Raw genomic sequence first — 22082 nt, 5'->3', positions numbered from 1 at the left:
TTGCTCCTCTCCACAAGCACACAGTGAGCTTGGGCTGTGCCCCATCTGTGTGAAGGCTTGCAAAGCAGGGGCCATGTCCAGTCCTGAAACGATTGAGTGTAGACCACTGTCTCCTTGGGAGGTTGGTGCCAGGAACCTGTTGGTTGGGGTTTGACCCCAGATTATTATTATTATTATTGAAGGAAAACTGTCTCAACCAAGACCTGGGCACCCTGGTAGCCCACCTCTGGAGAAACAGTGATGATATTAAGGACCAACAGTGATGTTCGTTGACAACAAGTGCCAAATGCATCCAAGTCCACAACATGTCAAAAACAAGTTTGACATTGCCATCAACAGCTCCCTCCGCATCATAGCAGGTTGCCTGAAGCCCACCCCCTGTGTTAAACCAGTCCTCACAGGATGACCCGGGTTAGCCATCGACGGGAGGTTGCTACCCTCGCCCTGGCAAGGAAAGCCCAGAAAAATTAGTGGCACATCCTGCATCACACCATAATACCAGTAAGACTCCCTAATCGGGAGATAAGCGACCGTAGGTGGCTTATCTCCACAAATAGGGCAAACATTTGTTTTTCCAAAATCTTCCTGATCCATGTTGATGACATGAGTGTAGACATGCTGTGTAGTGATATTCGTGATTTTAGGGCAAAAACTGTAGGAGCAGTGTCCAAAAATGTGTTTTAAAATTCAGCCTGAAGGTGGCGCTAGAATAGGGCCATGTGAGAAATGAGGGGTGGGGTGTCCGCGTTGCCTTGGCGGACGAATAGGTACCGGCCCCGGCTCTCCCGGACGCTCCTAGCCCGAGTTACGGCATTTTATGTGCGCTGCAGTGGCAGGGGGTCCTCCACTGGGGGCGCCACCACTTTTGCATCCGTTCTGGAGCACCAGGAGTCGGTGGTCCCCGGGAATTCACCGTGAGCAGCCCCGTTGCGGTGGTCGTTTGGTCATTTTTTACATCTGGGGGTCCCCCAGGGACCTGGGGGTCCCTGGGGCTCTGGGGGTCCTTGGAGGTTGTAGTTTGGCAGGCAAGGAGTGTGTGTGCAAAATCTGGCATGGATCGGGTCAACGGTTGCGGAGATATGAGCAGGGAAAAAGTGTGACGTGTGAGCACATGTGGTCATTTTTTACATCTGGGGGTCCCCCAGGGACCCGGGGGTCCCTGGGGCTCCGGGGGTCCTTGGAGGTTGTAGTTTGGCAGTCTGAAGGAGTGTGTGTGCAAAATCTGGCAACGGTTGTGGAGATATGAGCAGGGCAAAAGTGTGACGGACTCACTGACTGACGCACGGACAGCCGGTGGAGGTTTTGATAGTAAATGCGACCTACGGTCGCAATAATATACAGAAATGGCACTTGAAGGGTTAAGATCTTTCTTCTTTTTAGCAAGCACTGTACTGCATCCAACACAGTTTCTGGTTGATTGTTAACAGTACTGAACCTTTTGTGTGGAAATTAGACAAGAAAACATGCTGCTAGTGCTTACATCATTTTTTAACATGGGTGTCAATGGGAAATTGTGACATCACATATTTCAGCATTTTTCAATATGTTCCACCACTGGGATTTCTTAGGACGTTTGATATGGTATTACTAACATGTTTATGAAAAAAAAAAAAAAAGTTGAAAGCGTTTCTGTTGCAATTTGTCCTAGGTTAACCCCTGTGCCCTTATTTTCCATAGAATGCCTGTAGTGTAGCCTACTATGTACCTTCCTCGGGCTGTGTTGAAAGAAAACAACACCGCACAAAATCCACTTGATGGCAGTAAGCACTAGCAGCGTTATTTGCTATCGACCATCAGTAGGGAGGAAGAAGAGACGCGCACACAATGCACTGCACGGCTGACAAGGGCTTGTGTCTCCCAAATCTCCACGATAATTTCCCTATTTGCTGAAAACTCGTAAAGAAGGCAGCGCTGGAGCCCGTGCTGTTTCCGTCTGCGTAACTTTGCACGCTGGATTTAGGAGAGATCTCGCAGCGTGGAACCGTCCCGTACTGAGAAGTTGTCCTGAGAACATTGGATGTTTGCAGTGTGCTGCTGGGCTGCAGGAAGGAGCTGCCCGGCCTGACGGGGGAGCGGCCGACACCCTCCCTCCTCCATGGAAATCCACGCCGAGGCTTTGCACTGCGGGCCGCGGCGAAGATTTTCCTTCTTTAACGCTCATAATAATGGGAGCCTCGCGACGAGAGGAGGAGATCTGTGCGTGAAGCAGTGACACATCGACTCGGTTGTGTGAAACGACAGTCGCGACATTTTCCATTGCTGAGTGTGTTCTTCCTGTGGCTGTGAGCTGCTGTAGCAGAGCGATCCGTCTTTCTTTTGATGTTCGGAGAATCCATCCAGACCAGACCAGACCAGACCAGGGCCCAACAACAACATCCAGGCTGGACAAACGATCACTGTCCACCCTGCTCCTCCACCACACCGCAGCACCAGCAGCCACCAGCCGCATCGTTCTGCTCGTGGTGTTTTTATCAAGAATATAATCTTATTCTTACTTGAGCTCTTCTAACTGGGATGCGTATCGATTGTTATGTTATTGACCCTCTGTGGACATGCTAATCAGCTAGCTAGCCAGCTAAGCTAAGGCTAATTGGCTAACATTGGGAATACAGAGGAAGCTGCAGATCGTTCAGCAGCCCAACTAGGAGACAGCATTATTATTTGCTGCTGACAATTAATTCATCACATGAAATAGAAAGTGACGCCTGGTCATTTGGGCCAGATCGCTGTTTCCATGATATATTTTGTGGAGCACATCACGCCAGGACCACTCATGCATTCATGTAGATATGTGGGTTATTGGCCTTGTTGCTAATGGGATCTTTTTTCTGCTAACAGGCAAATTAATTTGTCAACGCGTGCCGAAACGCTGTGAATTATAGAGAATCGTGTTACATTGAGCAATGCCGAGGTGGATGGAGAAAATCCTTCCAAGATCCATAACGTGTTAATTCGGCTTTGCTTTGTTCTTAACACAGGCTTGTCTTGTTTTTTTGTTTACATACGCATATTTTGGTTGAGACGCTAGGTAGCTAACGTTAGCTCTGTAGGAGACAGGATCAGCCATGTCCTGACATTTGGACATGATGGTGTGAATATAACGGATCAGCCCTTATTGACCCTTTTCAGATGCGTTGAAATGACACATTTCACATTTGGCCGTAAAGAAAGGCACCGATGCCGAGCAACTGTTCTCAGAGGACGCTAAATAATACACACTGGGACTATTAACGCCATTTTAAACAGAGGCTCCTGCGAGGGCCTGTGTGGTGGTGGTTCATCTGCGGTTTGGTGCCTCCGGAACCGGACCGTGACTTTAAATCAAGTGCCTTTGGCCTGACTGGAGCGATCAGGGGGGCCGCCGCGTGAACATGGAGGGTCCGAGCCGAAGCAGCGGGTTCAGGCAGAGCCGACGTTCCCGTTCACAGCGCGACAGGGAACGGCGGAGGAGGAGAGTGGACCTGGCGGAGCAGCGGGCCACATCCCTGTCCTCGGGCTCCGATAGGGAGGCCAACTCTGTCCTGGGACCCGGGGGGAGAGAGTCTCGGCCCGGGTTCGGGAGACACAGGCCTCCCCGCCGGAGGAAGAGGGAATCGGTGTCATGCGAAGAAGATATCATCGACGGTTTCGCGATTGCGAGCTTCATCAGCTTAGAGGCCTTGGAGGTAAAACGCTCATATATGGATTTAACTTTTATTCATTTTACACCTGGTGCTGTAACTCCACACATTCTTCACGTCCAACTGTTTGGATGGGTCACACAAGTAGCCCGGTGACATGATTTGTCACTGTCTGTGTCTTCTTTCATGTTTCGAAAACCACAACAGGAACAGAAAGTTAGGACTCCTCATTGTCAAAATGATTTCCCAAGATATTTTATGAATAGATGTGTCAGGTTTAAAAAAAGAATAATAATACTTTATCGGAATTTTCTGGGATTTATGTATGTATACATTTTTACATTTCCTTTACACTAATAGAATAGGGAATAGGGAATGCACCCTGTTAAATTGTGACACCATTTACTTGCCTGAAGTGGCCAATCCACTCAGCCCAGTCACAGCCCCCAAAACAAATCATCTGCTGGTCTTGTAAAGTCCTCAATTATTCATGTTGTGATACTATGAGGTGAGGTGTCAATGAGATGCCAATTGGCTACACAATAGAAATGCCAATACGTTAGCTCAAATGAACAAGCTTTGAGTGTCGATCATGCCAAAAGGGAAGGTAAGCTGTTTATAAATTGGGGTAGCAAAGTGACTGTGGAGCCAATGCACAACTATTTATGAAGAGTTGCTTGGTTTAGGCATCTCCAATTTAATCTTGAATTGATATACTATACCATTACCAAAACTGGTTAATTTCAGTGGCAGCATGGGAATGTCATTTACCCATTTCTACAGGGCAGGACATGTCCATGGTGGCTTGCACATTACAAAATTCAATCACCACAGTGTTACTTGTCAACATGACTGCCACAAAAATTGACCAGCATTTGCCTGCTGTCTGGTATTTAGGCCATATTCCATATCAAGCATTCAGTTCACAGCTGTCAATATGAGATGAATACCTTCACATAATTCAAAGGTGAAAATGTGAAACCGGGAACAAATGTAAAAGCTTGACTGATGCTGATTGGCATAAAGGGAATTAAGCCTATAATGCTCACCATGATGCATCAGCAACAGTATCGGAATCCAACCTAAATGTCAGCCGCTGGTTTCACCAACCAACACATTACGATACTTTACCAGAGTTTATAGAATATCCAAAAGGGCCTGCCAGTGATCACTGGATGGCAGAGTAAAAGAGTTAACAGCTTCAGTAAAATTTGACCAGTTGTGCTTAGAGTAAAAACATTAAATTGGCAAAAGACTATTGGGTCTGCATGCCTGTACGTGAACAGTTCATTTACTGACACACAGCACAGGTCTCTTTCTGATTGATTGGGAAGACAACTGTCTACTGTACCCACCCTGAACCAATTTTTTGACAATTCTGATTTTGAGGATTAAAGAAACCAAAATCTTGGCACAAGGAACATTTGCGAGAAGGGTTTGGAGATGAACAGTGAATCAATGTTTAGTCTACGGCAAATCGGTCATTGTTAACAGTACATTTTAATACCTATTGCTTAGTAGATGAACACAGGCTGATAGATATATATTTTTTTCACTCTTCCCAGATGGACTGCTCCCTGAAGCCAAACCAGCGTGCTGCTATGCTGATGGGAAGGGGAAACAAGAGGAAGAGGGGCCCGGAGGAGAATGGTGGAGGGCCGCTTTCAGAGCCCGAGGAAGGGGCCCCACCCAGCTACTCCCGCAGTTGTTGTCACAGGAACAGAAAGAAGAGAAGAAAGACAGACGCAAAGGTGCGGCATGGAGATATTTATTGTGTCCGTCTTGAGGCTTTCTGTTCTTGTTTTCCATGTTCCTCATCTTGTCACATTACAGCTTCAGCTCCATCTCATTCAACCGGCTCTATTTGCACATGTGAAGTCATGATTCTATTCATGGAGCAACTTTTTCCTAAACTGCCTATCATTCTATTGGAATTTTATTAGATATTGACCATGGGAGTTAGGCTTACACACGCTAACACGCCACACTTGTGTATACCATCATTACCAGAAAATCATTATAAGCATGTACAGTATGTTTCTGGGTTGGAATGAATCGGTGCTTGCTGATCATTTACAGTTGGTCAAGATAATATCTCGACTTGGATAGAGTTGTCATTTAATACTAACATTATTATTACTTGATAATAATAATGGTTCAGTTGACACTTATTCAGGACCTGTCTGAATACCACTGAGCCAGCCTAATTTGTCACAACTGTTCCTTTAGGGTGCGCCTGGCCTTCTCTTGGAGACTGGCTACATTGTAAGTTAATTTCACTATATTAACTGAATAAATGAAATCCATCCTAGCACTGTGCAATGACATGTTGTCATTAGTATTTATCCCGACCTCGTTCACTACTGAACACTGCTAATGAAGTGCAATGCTGTAAAACATTGTGACCTATCCAAATCTGATGGATTTATTTATTTTCTTCCTATTCTAGTGTGACACCGAGAGTGACTCAGGAGATAAGGTGCGTACTGCTGGAAAAATATTGTTGCTGGCTGGGTGGTTAACTTTACCTATTGTGCAACAAACATGCGTGGTTCACTTTATGAAATAAAAACAAAACAGCGTTTACTGGTGATGGAAAAGCTAGCGTCTATTAGTGAATTCTTTAACTTTAGTTACTGGAAAATTGTATTATTTGTATTATTTGAATCCCTGTCTTTCCAAAATAACTAAATAAGATCTTAACTATTTGATCTTTAGTACAATAGTGTACAATAGTGCCATTATCAGTGATAATGGCACATTTCCAAAATCTGTTGAAGTATGTGGTCGGCATATTTACTTCAGTTGGACGTTGTGCTAAACATAATTCTATTGTTGTCGTATATATATATATATATATTTTTTTTTTTATGCCTCCAGGGATCTGACAATGACATGGATACAGTGTTCACAGTCAGTACAAGGAAAGGTAAGAGAACACAACTCGTACTGGCACTTCTCACCAACCTCCCACCGATGTTTCAGTGACGGTGAACTGGGACTTTTTTGGGTTCGATTCTCAAATGGAAAGATATGATGCATCCCTTCCACTCATGTGCAATTATAATTTTCATATTTTAAATGAGGCATTTATTTTAGTTTAGTCTAGTTACCAATATTATTGATAGTAGTAGTCTTTAAGTGAATTATTTAGTATTGTTGATCCTGGAGTCTCCTTTACTTAAGTGTTGTAAAACTAAACAAGGTATATTTACCTTGTCTCATGAAAACATAGGGCTATATTTGTACTGCTCTTCCTTGCTCTTATGTCATACTTAAGGGGTGGGGTTTCTCTACCCCTTTACCACAAAATGGCTGCCATGTGAATATGTTCTGCAGAGCTTACTTTTTACTGTCTTCCTCCTGTTGCTTTCTATTCCCAATCCCAAATGTCTAGTACCTACAATTATGGAGCCTACTCCTGTGAGCATGTCTGCCTCCATGGGTAAGAGCTGCCCTCCTCTCCCGGTCCATTGCGGGAGCGTCTCCCGGCTGATGGTTACTCCGAGGGTTTCGGGCCTGGAGCGCAGCCAGGAGAGAAGCTTGGAGCCGCCTTATCCAGAGCCTGTTTCTTCCTCCTCTTCTTCTACCTCTTCCGTCGCACCATTCTCTTGCCTGCCTTCCCACTCAGCAGTCACGGCCTCGGTCAGCCGGCCCAGCCAGCTCAACGGTAGCAGCGGCTTGCACCATGGCCGCCACGACCCCAGCCCCCCGCTCTCCAAACACAAACCCTTCCTCACCTTCCCAGGGCCTGGACGGCCTCACTCCATGTACAACATGGGCATCAGCAACAGGTCTGTCCCTGAAACCCCCACTGCAAAGCACATCACCTATATAACATGCTGTTTATTAGCACAATTTATCCTCCATGTCTTGTTCTATCATTCACTGCGTTTGTCAGATTTGGTGACCTTCTCTCTTTTGGGTTTGAATAGAAACGGAACGCGCCCTACAGATCGCCAACGCCAGGAAATTAACATTTCACATTTGGCGTGTCATCCCTGCAGGAGCACCAACTCCGCCAAGCCGCTGTCCTCTGCCTCATCTGCCGCTTCCTCTTCATCCTCCATGCGCCCTCCCACCCCCTCCGCCAGTGTGTCACTGTCTCTCATCAGGGGCTCAGGGCCCTCTGGTCAACTGCGGCCCCCCTCTCGAGCTGGCTCAGGGGCCCTCTTCACCTCCTCACCCGGCTTGCCACCTCCTCCGCCTCTACTGCAAGTCTCCAGTCATTCTACGTCAGCAGGTACAGTCAGCAACAAACCTTAACTTGAAGCAATTTTGAACTTTTGAACTTAGAACCTTGGTTGTACAGCTAACTGGGTGTGATAGAAGTCCAAATGTAGGTGATCATCCTTATCAGTTGCTTCTGCGTCCAAGGAACAAACGGAATTATTCTGCGGAATAATTTATAAACCGTCCTGTTACTAATTTTGGTAAAGTAATGTTGCTGTATTCATGTTTTATTAACCTTGGATGCTTCCATCAAAGATAATAAATCCAGTGATAACTTACTGTAGGTGAATCAACCAGTGGCAGAATCGGCAGTGTTTGTTTGAGAACAGTTTTACCCTACACTGAGAGTGAATAGAATTGCTATTAACGGTTGATCGCTTAGACATTAGACGGCAAGCAATAGATAAAGATGATCAACTGTATTTGGACTTAAATTATGGCCAGGTAAGGCAGGGTTCAACAGCATCGCTTTCATTTAAGCTTCTATCACTTAAGCTTTATTTCAAAACTAGCAAGATAGTGATCACAGAGCTGTCAGTCTGAGAGGCCACAAGCAGCAGTTTATACTTCATCGTACGCCGGTGTTGTGTGCGACCGTGAGAAGATGTGCATGCCTCAATGCTTTGCTGATGTTGGCTTGTAAATTGCCACGGGACACCATCATACAACAGAGTATAAAATCAGCTGCCTCACTGTAAACACTCCTAGACTTTACACCGACCCACAGACACACACACACACAGTAACCCGACTTGCCCTGTACTAGAAAGCACACATGTTTAAAAGAATTAACAAATTGATTCAAAATAACAGGTCAAGCTGAAACAGGCAATTCATTTGGTAGTAATGGCAGACAGTTTACGAGACTCACCCCTCACGGTAAAACTCCCATGTCACATTTCTCTGTCTTGTAGCCTACCTTAATTACCTTTTATTTTTTAAAGGAAAAAGATTCGAATTTCCCGTTAAATGTTGGGATAAAGGTTGTTCCAACTTCCATCACAGCACAATTAGCACCTCCTTGGAGTGATGCGTTCACAGGCTTGTATCTGAAACGTTACAGCTTTATTAAAATAAGATAGATATAGAATAAAATAATGATGAATTATTCATTTGATCACGCAAGAGCGTGGATGAGTTTGAATTAAGTTTGACTGCATACAATATTTATATTCAAAATAATATAAAATCGAAAATCGATAGGTTCAAATGGTTCGAACCCACGTGGTGTTTTAAAAGGAATTTTTGAAACAAAATATTTTGCCAATTCTGACAGCTCTAATGACTCATAAAAACCCATATTTGGGTCAAATATCTCTCAGTACAGTAGTGCCAACGGCGCAATCAAATGCATGGTGCACACTCATCACTCAGAGTGGGTGAAAATCACCTCATAATTTACAACAATCACTGCAGTAGATAATATAATTGGCAGCAATGACTCTGTCAAAATTATTTCATTAACCAGTGTGTGAAATCAGACCATGATAAGCCTAATAACATTCAGACAAAGTTGTATGCTTGATTAAACTCTTTCTCATAATTCTGAAGAACGCTGGAAGTGTTGAATGGAAAGTGGTTCCGGGGTTCCATAAGGCTTGAAGTGAACCAATAAAAGGTTGTCTAAAATCCAAAAGACACAGTTGGCGTCGTCGTCGTCAAGTTCTGTTTTTTTTTTTGCACAATTTAAATTCATTCTCTAAGGTCTTCTCTCTTTCAAATGCTGTTTTGTTGGAAATAGTCTAGGACATCCTTATAAATCATACCCTAATATCTGTTTTCCCGTCTGGCAAGTTGAATGTCTCTTGCAGGATGTCTTAAATTCCTGTTCGAAGTTGGTGTCCTGAGCCCTGACCCTTCCTCACAAAGTATTGTTAATGGTTATCATCAGTGGTGTGCCGTGGATTTTTTAGCTAGTGGAGCGGTTGCGCGCACGTGAACGTGCATGTGCTCATGCATGTGAGCGATCGCCGATTGAAATAGCCTCTTTAATATGTAGGGCAGGCCTATTTTATTAACCCACAATATAGCCAACCAAATTATGCATTTACCTCGCAGCCACCTCTGTAATTTAAATAGTTCATGAATCCATCAGCCACTCTTTAGACTGCTTCAGACAGACCTTCTCACACCTACTAGACTACTTAGCAGTTCACACAATGGATAGACCATTTATATGCATCAACCAGGTCGGTCATTGCTGTTAATTGAAGTTGTGACACTCGGGGTCGATCGGCATGTTTTGTTAGCGAGGTGAGAAACCGGTCGATGGTACATGTGCGGGCGTGCGAGCACCTTCAAAGGTAGCTCCACATAGCTCACCCCTGGTTATCATAGACATAGTATACAGAGACAACAGTGTAGTCCACCTCTAGGCTCTAATGCAGCCTGACAGTGAGTTGTGAGTTAGATTCCCGAGCCTGACGGCCTTTGCTGCATGTCACTCCCAGTCTCTCTTTCCTGTCACTCTTCACTGTACTATCGAAATAAAGGCAGAAAATCGCCCCACCCCCCCAAAAAAAAAGTTTTAGGCCATTCTCTACATTTCGCAGGCAAGCATGGTCTATGGTCCATGGCCATTACATCAACCTTATTAAGCCCACATCTGTAATTTTCCGCAAGCACAGTACACAAGGACACCTTCTTAGGAATATTTGTTATCAGAAGCATTTCATCTCTCCTTTCCTCCATTTTCTCTACCGCAGATCAGGATTTGCTACGCCAGAGTCTGAACTCTCACTTCCTGGCCTCACAAGAGCGCGAAGGCCGGCGCAGCGTCCCAGGGCCTGAGAGCAATGGAGGAGGTGGAGGACCTGGGGGAGGACCAGGGAGCGGCCGTGCTTCGGGGCGCTGTACACCCAGTGGGCCGTCGGGCTCCAGCTCCACGCCGGGCTCCTCGGGCAGGTCATCCCAGAATCAGCCCAGCATCCCACCTCTGGCCTTTCAGTTCCATCAGCACAACCACCAGCACCAACACACGCACACACATCAACACTTCACCCCCTTCCTGCACCCCACAGCTACTGCGCCACCTCTGGTAAGTTACCCTTCTGCTGCTGTTTTGTATTGTTATTATACAGTCTGCTCCATTCTGCAAAATTGTGGCTGAGACTGCGTTTAGTGTGGAAATGTTTTAACACATGCCATCTCTCTTGTCTTACAGTTTGACAAGTATCCAGGCAAAATGGACGGGCTCTACCGGCACACAGTGAGTACTCCGATCTTATCTTACTTTGATTCAGAAGATAATGCAATAATGTACAGATTGTCAGGTTGAACAAGGTGTGGAACAAGGCATTCTACTCCAGATGGAACTTGTGATGTCTTTAACTAGTTGTGTACCCAATTTGTAGCATATTTCAACTTATGGGCAGTCTTTGGAGGCTTAAATAATTGATGTTGGTTGAATTGGATGCAGTCTTTATTTGTACATAAGTGTTTTACATATAATTGGAGAAATAATTGTCTGCCAGTGGAAGGGAGCTGTTAACTTTTGTTAACTAGTATCGCTCTTGTGTCATGCAGTTCTTCCCACAGTACCCTCCTCCTTCAGTGGCTTCAGTGCCCGGCATCCAGCCTGTGATCCCTCCCAATGGGCCTTTCAGCTCCCTGCAAGGAGCCTTCCAGCCAAAGGTGAGGAGAACAACTCTCGCTTTCCCCATATCGGTTACCAGTGAGAAAAAGACTAGCGTTTAGTGCACTTTGTTCAGAGAAAAGTTTGCCGGACAAGTTGATCTTTTATTTGACAAAGCCAGACCTTAAAAGTCTAAGGTAGTTGCATTCCAGTATTTTGAAGTTCCATTGAATGGATTGTAGGTATGTGGAATGGTGGGTTGTGGCTCATTTAGTGTGCTATGTTTGACAGCCTCTTGTCCCTCAGGGAACGGGTCCTGAGATTACCACTCGACTTGGGGTTGTGCCTCATCACCTACAGCCCAAAGACCCAAGGGTAAGGAAGGCACTAAAACTGCTGCAGATATTCGTCCCTTTCTTGCATAAGGATGTGCTATAGGCATATTATAGGCAGCGATGTACACAAACATGGGCCTAGTCGGTGCAATATAAGAGTGGACAAGTATTCCGAACAAAGAGTGAAACATGTCGATTAAAAGTTGGTTTATGATTCTGTTCTCTCGTAGCTAACCGATCCGTTCGGGACATCGTTGAAAGTCAGTAATGTAAGCACAAAACAGACGCCTTTGAATCCCTTTGGCTCCTTAAATCTCTCAGCCCTGTGACACTCTCTCACTGCTTCATTCACTCTTTTGCACTAACCTTACTTCCTAATCTTCTGGTCTAATCAATGTCCTTGCACACCAAGTTAGATTTTGCAACACTAGAGTTGATCGAAGTGTGTACTACAGTATCTGTGCATGTATTCCCACGTGGCTTCTCTTGAGTTCTAACTTCTGTAACTTTACATTCTGACTTCCTTGGTTGTTTTTTTTTCTCAATATCCTTGAACACTGACTGACACCCCCCCCCCCCCCCTCACGGAGAGGCTAAACAACATATTTTTGTGTGACAGGAACTACATCTGACTCTGTGTGCAAAGGATTTAGGGGTCGTCTTGATTCATACAGAATAGGAAAAAATGTAATCCGCTTAACATGTGTGCTATCTTATCAATCCATAGATGTTTGATTTGCAGAAGTTTTGGAGATTTTCTCATTTAGTTTGTGGCGTGCAAAGAACCAAAATAAAAGTACATTTGGAACAGTTTTCTACCGAAGTACCACCTGGAATGTCTCCGCTCAGAAGGAAACACGCCAGTGTCCTTCTCCACGCATATACTGTAGATGGTCAGCCGACACACTTTGGTAGAAATATTATCTTGTGAAACAATGAGGTCTGTAGATGACCATGTCCTGATTTCTGGTAAGAGTCATTGCCACAAGCTTTATTTATTTATTGCACAAAAATCCATTGCCATTGAGCTAGATTGCATCAGTGTGATGCCTGAAATCTCCCAAACTCTGCAAATCGTACCAAAACCAAAAACTATCTGGAGAGGTAAATGGCACTCATGGTAAGAGGGAAAATATTTTGTTTTTGTATTTTGGGTGAACTGCCCCTTAAAAATGTGAGATGGACAGAATAGCATAATAAAACCTTTATATTTTTGTCTCCTGCAGAAACCAGGAAAATGGTGTGCTATGCATGTACATGTTGCCTGGATGATTCTAAACCATCAGAAAAAGGTGAAGGTAAGGGTTTCCTTTTTCTTCTCTTCAAAATCATAAATCATTTAGTAAAATGTAGCTTTCTGTGATGTGAGCATTTTATAACCATAACACGAAATGCTCACTGGATGTATACATTTTAAACTTTCGTTTTTCAAGTTGTTACTGTTGATGTTGAATGGAAACATTTTGTATTTGTTTAAAGGTCATATGAGCTCCAATGTGTTTTGAGTGATTTTTGTGCAATATAAACCTAGCATTGTAAACATCCTGGTTGTGTGAATTCACATTATGATGTGTCTTCTGTAGACCAGTCTGGCCCCAAGTGTTGGGTGGGTATTTTGCAGAAACGGTACCTAAAAGTGGAAAAGCCAATCAGTGATCAGGGCCCTGTGATTGACAGACGCTGATTGGCCAGACCGGTCTGCAGAAGATGGCGTGAATTCACACGACCGGGATGGTTTACCAGGCTTATATAAACCCAATATATTGAAAATGTTAGCATTGTACAGTTGTGCAGTCTAAACACAACTATCCAGCTGCAGTGCAAAAGTCGTTACTTTTCAGAGCATGTGGAATTGTTTTTTTCTTTGTGAATGAATGTGCCATGGTGACATTGTCTGGACATCACATTTAATTAAACTCTTTCATTTTCAGCTGATGCAGGCTGATCCTCACAAGTTGGACTTTCGTAACGATTTGCTGCCCCGGCCTATGGGGCCCCTCGGAGGCGGTCTGCCCCCGACACACGACCTGACCAGACCTGCCAGCCTATTTACAGCCACAGGTGTGTACTCCAACATGACCGTTTATTGAACTGATAATGAACTTTGAACAGGCTAATTCCTTACACTTTGTTTTTTATTTCATTACATTTTGTTATTTCACCCTTTTCGGGTTGTCCTCATCCACCCCTGCCCCCCATCCACCCCATATTCTCCTTAGGTGGAGTCAATCCGTCCTCAGCTCCTTTTATCCCTCCATCAACACCCCACTCCTCTTTCCTCAATCCGGCGGCACACTTGGGTAAGAGACGGCTTCAAAAGTCACATCTGTACGCCACTTGTGCCCCCCCCTCTGGTTCACCCACACAACGGTTCACTTTGAAGTCTGTATGCCGAAGTAGAACATGTAGAACATGGCTCATTTAGCTATTGAGTTTGACCAACGGTCATTAATACAAGATGCTTTGGCTTCAGCTATTACTGCTTATGTATAGGGGGTTAACAAAGAATGTGTGACCTCCTCTGCCGAAATGTCATTGTCGCTGAAATTAAATTGCTTGTGTGGCCGTTTTGAGATTTTTGTCAGCAACAAAACAAGTCTTGGCTACCAATTTCCAAGATTGGGGGGGTTGATCACCATTACTGATTCCCGAGCACGGCACAGCTGCAGCTCACTGCTCCAAGAGATGGGTCAAAGGAGGAGAACAAATTTCAAATTACAGCAATATATCTGACAAATCATATTATATTATTATATAATCTGCCCACTTCAGAAATGTATAGTTTTTAAGCTTGTCAATATAGGATGACATGGGTAGCAGAGAACATTTTAAAAGGAAACCAGCTAACAAGCTAGTTAACTGGTCTCAGTAGCACTCATTCACGCTTTGTGTGTTTGTGGTTTAATCCCGGCCCCATACACACTTGAAAACGGAACATGACGGAACAAATGATAGTTTCCCATGAGGAGAATATGGAAAGCATGCGCTGCACCTTCTGGTCATTCTTTTCAACCCCCCTCCCCCAAAGAGAAAAATACAGGCGTACTTATTTTTGTCATTATGCACCGAAGTACAGAAATTACTTTAATGCAAGGACTCCACTCTTTCTGTGGGGGCATAACTCCAAAGGTGATTTCCATGACGGCCAAATTATTTCGGTAGAGCAGGTCACATACTGTATGCTAAACTACACTGTGGGTAGACTCTGTGAGGCATTCTTGATGTTTGTGTCCATACGCTTGCATCAGAAGGAAGTCCTTGCGGAAGCATCAGCAGAGCATATGATCAGATAGAATTGTGACACTTTGTATCACAATAGTATCTCTGATGAGAACCCATGTGTGTATGATTTAGATCCGTATGGCCGCTCACCACCCTTTACCCCGCTTGGAGCTCTGGGCTCCGGTGCCTTTGGAGGACTTGGCAGTCCGACTCTGGGTCAGTTTTCATACTAGCTCTTCCCATGACACAGTTTGACCATACGGTCCAAAAGACAGTTGGCGCTGTCTTTTTTCTTTTCTTTCTTTCTTTCTTTTAAACAGCTGAAGCTAAAACGAGTACCTTCTACAGTAACTAAAGACGAGAGAGTAAAAATACCTATTAACTTAAGGCATTTGACATGGTGTATGGAAAATAAAAAATGTCTGTCTTTTCTGCAGGTGGCTCTGTGTTTGGCCATAAGGACTCTCCAGCCAATGTGGTTGGGGGTTTGTCCAACCCCAACCATCACGACCCATGGAATCGCCTGCATGGAGGCCCTCCTGGCTTCCCTGCTGGCCCCAACTGGGCTAAAGGAGCTGAAAAGAGGGATGAGAGGGATCGCGGGAAAGACCCCGAGAGGAGAGACATCCCTCACATCAAGGACGAAAAGGACAGGTATAACATGCTGTTACAGCTCTCCTTCAGTATTAACCATATTAATACAATGGCCATTTTGCTGTTATGCATACTTGGGTGAGATTTTATTATCTCACTTTGTATAGAAAGTAAGCGTAAGGCGGAGTTTCGCTCCAGATGACGTATTTCCCGTCGCCATCCTCGAGGGACGTCACTTATAATAATAATAATAAGTGCACTACAACGTTTACACAACCTCCATGACGATCCTATTACTGTATGTATTGAGATAGATTGTTGTAGGCTACAACAGTTATCATCAAAATAAACTATATCAAAGTGTGCGGGACATTTCTCTCTCAAAATAACAACTTTTCTAGTGTTATTTCTTATCCTGGTAAACATCATGGGTCTGTCCCTTGTTCAGCCATGTCAGATATATTTTCTCTTTAAACAAAACCGTTTGCTCAATCTCATTGTAGGCTATATCCTATAATATATTCAATAGATATATTTTTATGACAGATTTACTGGCCTCAACCTCCCGTGTAATATGTATTAGCCTAGACACTTCAGTCAACTCTGCCACTTTACGCAGATCATCTGAGAGAGAACATTGTGGTCAAGCAAGGATCACTTTGTATTGAGAGAGAGAGGTGCGCTTTCTCTAATTATCCAACAGAAGAGAGAGAGAGAGAGAGAGAGAGGGAGAGAGAGAGAGAGAGAGAGACATGCTCAAGCCTATAATATATTAAATAGAAATATATGTGTTATGCCAAATTACAAAACCAAACCCGAGTGGCCCCGTAATTGTCTTGTCCATTTCCGTCCCGTTCTGATTCCTTTTTTTTTCTTCTTTTTTTTTGAGACCTGTGACATTGTCCTGAAATCCGTTTATTTCCGAGGTTCAGAGAGACCCGAGCATTTAGCTTATTATTAGGCTATTAAAAGTCCATGCGTGCCTCTGCCTTTCATGTGGTGAGGTCTACTCAATCTAACATACTGTCTGCAGCTGTGTGAACTGATTGACAGGCACTGTCAGAAGTCAGAGCGGTGTAAACTTTATCATAAATGTAGACTTATTATTGTCAATGCTGCTGGTTGGTTGCCTAGGAATCTATAATATTAACATTGAAACAAAAGCCAGGGAGAAAGGAATGCTTTTAGGCTATTTTCTATCTACAGAGGTAAGTCATTTTCCGTTTAGAGAGAGAAAGAGAGAGAGAAATGGTCGAGTGAGCTTCACTTTGTATTGTAAGACGGGACCTGTGTTGCATTGCCGATTAAAATATAATCTCTTTAGGCCTAAGCCTATTTATTAAATCACAATCGAATGTTGTTTACTTGCATAATGGGGACACTTTTTTTTAATTGTAGGCTATTTTATATGTAGTCACTGGAAAATGTTTCAACATCTGATCTCTCAGTACTGTTGCTTCAATTTTTTTTTTTTTTTTTTTACTGGTCCCCCTCGGCAATGGCGCTGGTTTTGTAGGCCGATAACTCCAAATCGGCCTACAAAACGTCATACGCACGTTCCCTATACTCTTATACTATCTACACGTTAACACACCGCCTTGTCAGGCAACCTAATTGTCGAATGGTTAGGATGCATACTACATGATCGCTTATGCCTAGCAGAGAGTCTCTGGTTTGATTCCCAGATTGGCCACTGTATGTCAATCCTGTACCCTTTTTCCCGTTCCCTGTCTCTCACTAGCTATTGAATAAAGAATAATAGAAAATACCCCCCAAAAAGTAGTAATAAACACGCCACCTTGTTTTGCAGAGACAATATGCAGTATGGCCGGCCTCCTGTGCGAATGTCTCCGGTTGCCCCTGCCTTCAAGCCTCGCAGTAGCACCCCAGTGTCCCACATCAACGGCCACAGCAGCGGCATGGGAGGGAGCAGTGGGCCCATCGAGGACCTGACACGCAGCTTAAACAGGGACAGGGATCGAGACGGGGAGAAGAGGCCACATCCTACAGTGTCCTCGCGCGGGCCTCCCCTCGGCTCATCGTCCTTGGTGGCAGACAGAGACAGACCGAGATCTTCCTCCTCCTCTGTGCTTACCACTCCCCCGCCCTCCAACCACTCCGCCCCATCTCCTTTAGACCTTTACCCACGCCAACCGCCCCCTACAGCACAAGGCCACCACGTTGAACCCTCGCACTCCTCCCAAAGAGACAACAACCTCCCTTCTTCCTCTGCCTCCGCCACCATCACTTCTCTGTCTCAGGGCAAGAAGCCCGACCGGACCACAACCCCAGTCTCCAAACCCCCTATGCTCCTCCCTCCGGTCAAAGTCAAAGAGGAGCGGAAGGAGGAGCCGGAGCACATCCCGATTACCCTACAGCACCCCCCAGCCCCTGCACACGGCTTCGACCGGCCCAATAGCCGTCCTCACCACCCCAGCTCTTCCTCGTCTTCTATGTCATTGACTCCCACTCCTGGTGTTCCCATTCCACCTCCCACCCCCCACCCTCCTTCCCATCATCATCATCATCAACACCACCTCTCTCTGCTGGAGCGCTCCAGGGCCATTGAGGCATATCTGGGTAGCGCAGCAGGGCCTGGGGGACTGATGGTGGGACCTGGTGGAGAACGCTTCACCCACGGACCACCCCAGGGTCCATCCCAGGCCCCGCACACCTTCACCTGGGACCCCTGGAGGGAGCTTGCAGCCCAGCATCATCAGCAGCAGCAGCAGCAGCGAAGGGAGGCTATGGTGCTTCGGGACCCCCACCTAGCGCTCCGCTCTGACCCCCATCTGGCACGGTTGCTCCAGCATCAGCGGTTTCTGGACGCAGAGAGGGCTGCGGCTGTGGCGGCGGCTTCTGCTGCAAATCACCACCCTCAGACCTCTACCTCTTCTGCCTCCAATGTTCGCCAGGAGTTTGGCCTGATGGCCCATCACTTCGAGCGGCCTCCGCAGCTTGGCCCCCCGGGTGGCGGGCTGATGGATGAGGAGCAGCGTGCCCAGATCCTGAGGGAAGACTTTGAGAGGGCGCGTTACTTTGGGATGCACCCTCACCCACACCTTGCGGCTGGCAACCACCTCCCCAGTCCCTCCCATGCTGCCCACCTGGAACAGCTTCAAGTTCACCATGGCCTGCTCTCCCACCAACTCCCTCCAGGAGCCTCTGCTAACCCCCAGCACCACCCAGGCCTTTACTCACGCCTGGGTCCACTACACCCACACCACATGTCCAATGGCATCTTGGCGAAGACCCCCGCCAGCTTGGTGGGAGCTCTGTCTGTTGGGGCACCACCGCCACTTATTCCGTCTGTGACAAGCCGGTCAGCCACGCCTCCGCGTGGCTCCAGACTAGGAGGGCCAGGCGAGCTGGCACTGTACAGCGCCCACAAAGACGGAGAGTCCAGATAGTACAGGGACAACACTGGAGGAGATGAAGGGAAACGTCAGGATCACTGTGCTGCTTTCAACCTGCCCCCCTTCCCCACCTTCACAGACTATTAAACCCAGTCCACCCAGGCACACAACCAAACACGGTTTCTGGACCGCTGCCCCGCCCTCTTCCCCCTGCCCCCAAAAAGGGGTGGTCAGGCTTGGCTGGGGAGATGACAGTAAGGAGGAAAACGTGAGATTTCTCAGCGTGACTCCGAAAATGATCCCTAATGGTTCTATCAGTGCAATTTAAAGGTACATGGTTTCTGTGCATCCTTGTGTTTTTTATTATATATATTGGCTGTTGGTTATTACAGTACACAATTATAATAGCTGTATGAAGAGGCAGAGGACAGCTTTTTTGCCAGGTGAAATATTATGATTCATGCTCTTTAGCAAGCCTTTTCCAGGTGGATTGAAACAGACTTTTAGAAGGATGTGTGCTTTCAGAACACATTTGAGGGTTCAAATGGTTTAACTCATGGGATATTGGAAAGCCTTCATCTGCATAAATAAAACCTGATATGCTGTTGTGAGGGTTTAAGAAACACAGCAGTCATTTTTTGTTTTGTCTTTGTCATTGTAAAAAGATGGATTACTGATGATGAAACATTATGGACAGTGAGCATCTGTACCTCAGTTCTCTGCTTCACCCAAAAGAAAAAACACCTGAACCCTCAACTTCACCACTTCTGTGATATGAGATTTTCCACCAGTTTATTTTATTTTGTATTCGTTTTTTCCTAAAGGAAGAATGGTGATATGGACTGTGCTACGTTGTGTGGGTGGACACAATACCTTAGAACTCCCTGTAACTGTTTCCCATTCTCCTGTCTGACTCGCTATATGAGCAGGACCAGATTATAGTAGTATAGTGAAATTGCCTTTGTAATTATTATTCTTAACATTAATTATCTTCTATAATAATAAATATATTCACCGTTATGTTATTTGTCATTGTTTCAGGTATCAACCAATATTCTCTTCCCAGGTAGAAATTGTTTTGAATCATTCAAAAGACAAAGAAAAAGGCTTGCTTCACACAAAACCTTTTCAAAGGCTTTTGAACATCAAGCAACAACCATTGCAACCTCTGGCCTCTTCCAAGGATCTGATCTGACTTTGTTAATATGCGAGAGGGAGGTTTGCGTGTTTTTTGTTAGCTGTGTGTTGCATCACATTCGGGACTATGGTAGCCTTGTATGTTGGGCTACAGAGATGTTTCATCAACAAAGATAAGTTATATACATGGAACATGGAACAGTGGGGCATCTGCTGAGGATCTGAAAAGGATGAGTGGACAGTGGGTACACTGAGAGGAGGAAGACATTGGGTCGATTATTTTAATATGACCATTTTATACCTTTCAAACCCCCTCCCCTAGAGACCACAAAGATTAATTATTAAAAGAATTGTTGGTTACTCAATTGTGTGGGTCTTTTTTCTGCTGCCTAATGTGACTATGCAGTAATACACAAATGTGACATCTTTATGCTTGTATGACTAAATCTGCATAGGGCAGACATTATACCACCTTCATGAGTATTCTGCATTTGGTGGGTTAAGAAACTAGGATGGTGAGGATGTTTGACTGAAATGGGGAGCGACACATGTAAAAGGTCGTCAGGATCGGTTACCTAAGCGCCCAGACCGCTAGGCCAGCAGTCCGGGCCAAAATAGGTGTGCATTTCACAAATGTAACTGATTTACAAGCTCACAACTTAACACCTAAGCTTTGAGCTACAGTAGGTAGGTTATTTTCTGTGAAGAGATTTGGTGTCCCCTCTCTCCCCATAATGTTTCTCAAATCTATTCATGCCAAAAACATGATTTTGCACAGTTTTGAGTATGCAGGGGCTCCCTTTAATTGTTCATCTGGCTTAATTTTGACTCCAGCACCTCACCCAAGTCTACTGGCAGATGAGCTGTGTTTTTTTTCACTACTGTGCCAAGGACCCCCAAATTGATATATATTTGTCCACGGAGCCCCATCAGGGACCCGAAAGATTTTTTAAGGGACTTTTATGCCTTTTATTGATAGGACAGCAGACTGACGGGAAATGGGGAGTGACACGCAGCAAAGGTCGTCGTGAACGGGATTCGAACTAGCGACACACTGTCAGGCTGGCATTGCAGCCTAGGGCAGGGGTGGGCAACTTCAAAGATGGAGAGGGACGCTATATTTTCACACACTCCGGAGGGCCACAAAAATAGCCGATCTACAGTTCGTTTTGAGCTTGTAGATCTGCTATTTTTTATTCGAATCATGAAAAGTAAAACATTTACTTAATTTCAAATGCATTTATATGTTTTTATGTTAACTTTATGAACTTAAATTCAAACACAATTCTAGACATAAAAGGAGGGTGGAGGGAGGGTGGGGACGCTGTGTGGCGTGAGCTTGTACATCTGCTATTTTCGAACAGCCAATGTCTAAAATATTGGTAAAGGTGTTCAAATGTATAAACTAATTTTGCTGTGGACCCCTGGGACCCCCTCAAGGACCCCACTTTGAGAACCACTGGTGTAGAGGGTAAAAAGAAGAGGACAAGGTGTAGAGGGACGAAGTAGACCCCTGGGGGACCCGGTCAAGTAAGTAATATAAGGTGTTTATTTTTTGAATGAATAGTAGCCTATGCTTTATTAGACAGAAATGTAAACACCACAAGGTACAGTCACAGTCGGGCATATATTAGGCTAAAAGGATAACAAAAAAGTCCAGGGGAATTCCATTATAGTGGTTAAAGGCTGCAAGCTGGATGTCCTTTCTATCCCTTAAATTAAAATCATCTTAAGTTATATCTTATATTCCTATCCCAACTATTTTAAACATGTTCTGCTCCTTCTCCATACTCATGATTAAAGGAATGGATGGATGTGTCAACCAGAACCACCTCCATATCAATGAGGCAAGCTTGTCAGTGACTTGACTTCTATAATAAAAGGTAGAAGCACTGCAGCCGGCAGGCTATTAATATATTATAACCCCATTATATGTCTGAACGGCAGGAGTTCGTTCTGTCCACACTGAAAAAAGATAAACCGTTGCCACGCAATGACAATAGCTGTAAAA

General features: G+C 44.9%; 1 protein-coding gene across 6 annotated transcripts; it reads left to right on the top strand.

Annotated features, from left to right (window-relative positions):
* Positions 1 to 1826: 1826 nt before the first annotated feature.
* Positions 1827 to 20415, top strand: fbrs (fibrosin). 6 transcript variants are annotated; one of them, XM_080746884.1, is made up of 18 exons: positions 1827 to 3665; positions 5186 to 5371; positions 5850 to 5885; positions 6070 to 6099; positions 6501 to 6549; positions 7018 to 7414; positions 7628 to 7863; positions 10559 to 10890; positions 11017 to 11061; positions 11379 to 11486; positions 11734 to 11802; positions 11993 to 12031; positions 12989 to 13060; positions 13694 to 13823; positions 13982 to 14062; positions 15117 to 15200; positions 15422 to 15638; positions 17389 to 20415. In XM_080746884.1, exons 1-18 carry the CDS (start codon positions 3372 to 3374, stop codon positions 18986 to 18988), a joined length of 4005 nt encoding a protein of 1334 aa, XP_080603010.1. In that variant the 5' UTR covers positions 1827 to 3371; the 3' UTR covers positions 18989 to 20415. The 6 variants fall into 6 exon arrangements, with proteins under 6 accessions (XP_080603010.1, XP_080603008.1, XP_080603007.1 ...); XM_080746882.1 differs by having other exon boundaries at positions 11719 to 11802; XM_080746881.1 differs by having other exon boundaries at positions 7556 to 7863.
* The last annotated feature ends 1667 nt before the right edge of the window (positions 20416 to 22082 follow it).

Source organism: Nannobrachium achirus, assembly GCF_963921795.1.
Source record: "Nannobrachium achirus genome assembly, chromosome: 18".
Classification (NCBI taxonomy): Eukaryota; Metazoa; Chordata; class Actinopteri; order Myctophiformes; family Myctophidae; genus Nannobrachium; species Nannobrachium achirus.
Note: the sequence above shows the minus strand (reverse complement) of the source record. Positions and strands in the feature narration are given on the sequence as shown.